We start from the raw sequence: 6,321 nt of genomic DNA on the forward strand, positions 1-6,321 counted from the left end.
ATTGTGATCAATGTAAATAAATAAATACATGAGACATGTTCCTGATATGGTTTGACTGCAGGACTGTGATTGAGCTGGTCACTTCTGCAAAATGAAGTGAATAAAAATTCAGAACGATTTAGTAATCATGCTAGTGAGTAACTCTAATTTATAAAGTTAAGTTTATGGGTGGGTGAAAGTGGAAGAGAACCTGCACTTCTAGACTAATCACGTGCTTTCTGCTTTCTCTGAGGCCGATAATAAATGCAAAAAGAATTAAACAAAGAACTGCGGATGTTGGAAATCAGAAACACAACCAGAAATTGCTGGAAAATCTCAGCAGGTCTGGCAGCATCTGTGAGAGAAATCAGAGATAACGTTTCGGCTTCTTCCGAATTGTAATAATTGTACAATTTGGAGACAAACTCTCTATCATGACTTCCAGTATATGTACCAATTATTATCCATTGATATTTGAATAGAAAGTTTATCAGGCTGAGTCTGCTTTTGACAAGAAAGCCTTTGTTTTATAAACACGCATGTGTTATCATAACAGGAATAGAAGACGAGCTTTCCGAACAGGAGTAGGCCATTCAGCCCCTTCAACCTCCCTCCCCCGGCATTCAATTAAATTGTGGTTGATTTGCACTTCTGCGTTATCCAGCTTTGATACATATTCCCCTCGCTTGACCAAACTTTAGCTCAGCCTTGAAAGCTCCAGGTGTCCTAATATCCAAAACATTAGCGGTGGAGAGTTCCAATTTTCTATCATCCTCTGTGTGAAATTGTGCTTCCTTATTTTGTTTCAGAATAACGCAGACTAATTGCGTTTGGACTAGATAGTGTCCACTAATTCTTGATTTCCCACCTGGAAAATTCGTGTAAAAGTATATTGCCCTCTCCATTTTAACGTCATAATTATCTGGATCAGATTAGCCCTTAATCTTCTGGACGTGATTACAAACCAGAAAACAAAACACTACGGGTGCTGGAAACTTACATAAAAACAGAAGATGCTGGAGAAACTCAGCAGCATTTGCGGAGAAAGAGGCAGAGAAGGTCACTTGACCCGGACCTTGAATCGGAAGCTGGGAGACTGAGCATAATGAGATAGAAACAAACAGAAAACAGAGATGATGTTTCGAATCCAGAGACTCTTCTTCAGAACTTGTTCTCTCTCTGCAGATGCTGCCAGAGCTGCTCAATTTCTCCAGCATTTTCTGTTTTTAATGGGAGTTTCCAGCATCCGCAGTATTTTGTTTTATTTTTAAAGATATGGAGGCTACGTTTCTGGTGTTTTTCCTTGCAATATAACCATCTAATAATCCACTCTCGATTTTCTTGCTGTAAACGATCAGTTCAGACTTGAACTGATTTGTGGAAACGTTAAGAATGGGTCAAGCCTGGACAAACACCTTTTAAAAGTATCTGGGTGTTCCTATTCAGTTTGTCAGCAGCCAGGAGACTCTAGGGTCTCCTGTAATGTGGAAAGTATTAATTTAGCAGTGTGGCTATATAACTCAGAATGATTGAAAGTGAAGCTGGAGGGTATTCCACGTTTGAGATTTCCTATGGATGAGGTGCATAAGTAAACTTTCTTTGCATCAAACACTTAATGCCTGCTGTTGTTCTCCATTCGATAAAATATTTTATTTTGAACTGATTATTTTCCATCTACTTGCGCTCCATTCTAAACCTGTAGGGGATTACTGAACAGCCATGATGTTAATATATGTACAATCTTTATAAATGAAGTTACATTATTAATATTTGTGTATGATAATTGTGGGATTATTCGAAACATGAACACATACAGGATAACCCAGGTAAATATTGTCCGGGTTTAGATTTATCTGTCGTTTCTTTGCACATTTCTTACTTTAATTTCTCCTCAGTTCTGATTCTATTTCTGAACATTAACTCAAAACAAGGGACTGAGGACTGTTCATGGTTCAGTCTCTGAGTGAGTTGATCACAACTACGCTACAGTTGATGTACTCAGTACTAGCGCTCCGACCTCCTTGGTGAGCGATTGGAGAAATCGAGAAAATTATTTCTGAATCATATTTTGACATGAACACAAACGAGAACTGGAAGATTTGTTTAAAAAGCTATTTATTAGACAGGAAAAGAAATCTAGGCTATCACGCTAAATAAATAGTTTAGTCACATAAATCCATCGTGCCTTTGTAAAATATGAAATACATACAATACTATTTACAGATTACAGTACTATTCTTCCACAGTAAACTGCACGGCTGAGGTCGGATATGTTTCATTTGATCACAATAAAAATATTGTTATCATCAAGTTTTCAAACTTCAGTTATCTCCCCTATTATCCCGTATTAATGACATATTTGTATCACTCCTATGTGCATGCAGTGAATAATCTGACTTTACCACAAGTTCCACCTAAACTAAAACTCTATTCTGTAAATATAAACTAACTGCCACATTGATTTCCAGTCGTTTCCTTCACCTACATGTAGTCGATTCTGGTGATTTTGTTTGATTTTGATTAACGTTGATGCAATGCTGCATGGAAACAGAGGTGACCTCAATGTGAGGAGCTGGGAACATGGTCAAAATTCAGAGCTGAGCCCTCTGTCTGACGGTTCAAAGACCTGCAAGGGAGCCAGTGACTCTTCGTTCAAAGCTACCAGCAACTTCAGTCTCTGCACACAGTCCTCCAGCAAACAGGGCGGGTAACCGCTGAGCTCCAAGCTGGGACCTTCCCCGGGATGTAACATCCGATCGGCCAAGATGAGGGCAGAAATGGCCAGCAGGGAGGGCGGGTATCCATTGAAAGAGTAGTCGGCGAAGCTGAGCTCGATAAGGCGCCTGGCCAGGCATTCAGAGCTGGCAGCCTGGCTGCGCGGGTGGTGATGCTCTATCCTGGTGATGGTGAAATGCTCTAAGAAGAAGTCCACACTCGGCGTGAGCAGCTCGAAGTTGAGTTTGATGAGAATGATACACTCCAGGTTCCGGAGCTGGTCCCCGGTAAAGGCGTCACAGCAGAGAGAAAGGAGCTGTTTAATTCTGGGAGGGTAAACTTCAACCTGGAGAGATGGGTGTTGGAGGAAAAATAAGCAAAATGTTGAGTTAGTTCCCACAACAGTTAGTCCCAGTTCACAAATTGAGCGCGCACTTTGGTAACTTACTGAGGGAATGCTGTATTGTTATTCTTTTAACCAGATGCCCAATTGGTCTGTTTAAGGTGGATGTAAAATGGCACTTTCCAAAGCAGACCGCGGTTCCTCTAGCTTCTTGTTTCTATCAACGATCATTGCAAAATCTCATTCATCTTGTTTACAATCCAGTGTTTTATGACCCAAACTGGCGGCTGTGTTGATTTACAAAACAGCACTAGAACATGGGTGAAGAGGCACGCTTGGTGCCTGAACACCAGTTGGGAGAGCCCAGGTGTAGCAAAGAGCTACAACGTTGCAGTTCCAGCTATCTGGGCTACACTCACTGCGCACGCAGCTTCTTGTAGAAGGCTCCCCTACATTTCAGCTACAGCTATGAATGTAACCAATAGCACACGTCGCAAGCTGTGCGTTTCTGGGAGCTAATTTACAAAAATACTCTACCCAACAGAAACACAGACCCCACCTTCGCCCCTGAGGTCAGGACACCGCGGGTGCTCTTTCTCTGGGTTTGCACATAAAAACGATGGCTTCTGACTCAGGGAAATGTGCCCTACTATTAGCCAGTATTTTCAGGAGAGGAATCGGAGGAAATTAGTCCAGTAATTTCTGGGAAAGCTTTAGTCTCGGACGTAAATAATAATTAAATATCGTAAGAATTGATACATTAATATAATTTATGACCAATATTTCGTTGATTTTAAAATACTTTGAAAAAGTACATGCTTCTTCCATTCTGATGAAGCGGTCTTGCTGTTGTAAAAGGGGGTTCAGGACCGGGCGAGACTGAAAGACCAATCACTCACTTGTTTGCACGCGAGGAGAAGCGATGTTACTCCGACAAGCTGGAAACAATCTGAAGCCACGGGGGTCGTTTGAAGGAAACGGTCCATAATGTTCACAGTGAGGCACATCGATTCGAAGGAGAAGTTAAAGTGTCTGTGAACCGCAATCAGCCAGCTAACCAGTTTACATCTGTCTTCTGCAGTTATCTGTGAAGGAGACAGTAAACATGCAGAAAGATGCGGCCAGGTTGTCCTTAGACAGATATTCAGTATCATGCAGCGGTGCGCATTTCATCTGCTCGGCTCAAGATGGGAGCAATGTGCGTGAATGAATCGGGAATTTTATTAACGGATGTGTTGGGACAGGAGAGAGGTGTTGGGTACAAGATTTAACACTATCAGAGAAAGTGTGTCAAAGTGCCTGTGTCAGTTGTATATTCCGTTTAATTTAGTGCAAGTGAGTCAATTTCTTTAAAATAAAGTTTAAAATAAAGTAAATATTCTTGATAGGAGCAGCAATTATATAAAAACGGAAAGAATTGCTGATGCTGTAAATCAGAATCAAACAGAAATTGCTGGAAAAGCTCAGCAGGTCTGGCCGCATCTGTGAGGAGAAATCAGACGACACCAGGTTACAGTCCAACAGGTTCGTTTGAAAACACAGGCTTTCGGAGCCTCGGTCCTTCTTCTAAGGCTCCGAAAGCCTGTGTTTTCAAATAAACCTGTTGGACTATAACCTGGTGTCGTCTCATTTCTGACTTTGACCACCCCAGTCCAACATCGGCACCTCCACATTAAGAGAAATCAGAGTTAATGTTTCGGGGCCGGGTTCTGAGAAAGGGTCACCGGACCCGAAACGCTAACTCTGATTTCTCTGCACAGATGCTGCCAGATCTGCTGAGCTTTTCCAGCAACTTCTCGTTTTGTTGCAGAAATTATAAATTGTGCAGTTCTGCTTTAAGAGCTTGGCTTTAAGAACTATGGAAACACTGGCGTCGAACTATTGCTAGTTACCTGGGGCTGACGTGCCAGGCAGTTCCGAGGATGAAATTTCTTCTCAGATTCCCGATTAACATGGTAGCATTTCTGTCCGTATTCCCTAAGAAACTGTAAATCGAGGTGAGCTGTCAGCCGGGGAGGGGAGTAGCTGGTTGGAAGGGCGGGACTGTTAGTGTCCGCATCCGCAGGGCGGGAACAAAGTGACGGCTCCAGCACACAGCGGCCGCTCGACCCCGAGCTCCAGTTTCGGTACCTCGGGCACTTGAGTCTTTTCAGCGGCGCTCGGATGCCCGCGCTGTCTGGGACGCTCTCAGCCCTGTCTTCGGGAGTAACATCCTCGTTGACGGCGGCGGCCCAGCGTTTTCTTTTGCCGGGGCTCGGCGCCGCTTGCAGCGGAGCTTCTTCGCGCGTCGCGTTTGCAACCATAGCTGCAGAGCTGAGGGACTGAGCAGCACAGCCTTCATTCTGAACCGGGCCTGGCGTTACCGCCGGCTGCAGCCTCGCCTTCTTGGCCCATCCTCCTGGAATTTCGCCACGACTTTTCCTACGTTGTCCTGGCGCTGCAGGGTGCCGCTTTTCCCGGTTAAATGACCGCCCATCGTTCTCTCCCTCCCCCTCTCCCTGTCTTGTGGCCCGGTGGGGGGAGGGGATAAGACTCGGGGCTTGCAATACCCACGGCACACGCCCACCTGTTGCTTGGCAACCGGCTGTGTGGTCGACATCCGCCGCCTTGATCTGCCCAGCAACAAAGTTCCCGCTTGCTCCCAATTGGACGGTCGGAATTCCAACTGTTTTTGTTATTATCAAAACAGCAGGTTTAAAGACCTGCACTTAGTTTAACAAACGAAGAAATTGTTAGTCGCTGAATTCCAGGTACGATAACCGGATAAGGTACGATAACTGTACATATTTATAAACAAAAGATAACGGGGTTCTAACCGCCTGTAAAGTATGCATTGTCCGTTTGGCCGAATCTATTGAAAGCTGTGTTCTGTTGTATTTGTCCTGCCCCTTTCCAACAATACCAGATGAAGTACTCACCATGCAACCAATACTGAATGAATACGGAAGAACATGACTCTAATAAAGTCAAATCAAATCGAAGTCAATTGTAACAGAAATAAATTTCCAACTGAAGAGACATACAGTGATTCTTCCATACACACACTAACTGTTTTACAGTGATACAGTTATACAAATACCATGTGTTCAATTTACACTGGCCACGATGATCAAAAAATTATCAATCAACTACGGGCTTGTCAGGGGGAACTTGTAGTGAAAACCAGCGTTTAAAAATGGTGTGAAACTTTGAAGCTAGATTTTCTTTGGCGTTTGACAATTCTTATGTCTTAAATGACCTGGCAGAAATAAAGGTACCAGGGTCATGACAGTCAAGCAATATTT

General features: G+C 43.5%; 2 protein-coding genes across 2 annotated transcripts in view; both read right to left on the reverse strand.

Annotated features, from left to right (window-relative positions):
• LOC109931232 (multicilin) overlaps window positions 1-2,561 on the reverse strand; it is a 27,347-nt gene extending 24,786 nt beyond the window's left edge. Inside the window, exon 1 of the mRNA XM_048596882.1 lies at window positions 2,465-2,561. Coding sequence (XP_048452839.1) covers window positions 2,465-2,561 — 97 coding nt within the window. The remainder of the gene's footprint in view (window positions 1-2,464) is intronic.
• On the reverse strand, window positions 2,133-5,483 carry LOC109929409 (cyclin-O). The gene is made up of 3 exons (XM_020529077.2): window positions 4,930-5,483; window positions 3,937-4,122; window positions 2,133-3,040 (listed from the first exon to the last, which is right to left on the reverse strand). The coding sequence occupies exons 1-3, from the start codon at window positions 5,338-5,340 to the stop codon at window positions 2,564-2,566; spliced, it is 1,074 nt and encodes a 357-aa protein (XP_020384666.1). The 5' UTR covers window positions 5,341-5,483; the 3' UTR covers window positions 2,133-2,563.
• Window positions 5,484-6,321: the final 838 nt, after the last annotated feature.

Source organism: Rhincodon typus, chromosome 1 (assembly GCF_021869965.1).
Source record: "Rhincodon typus isolate 14 chromosome 1, sRhiTyp1.1, whole genome shotgun sequence".
Taxonomy (NCBI): Eukaryota; Metazoa; Chordata; class Chondrichthyes; order Orectolobiformes; family Rhincodontidae; genus Rhincodon; species Rhincodon typus.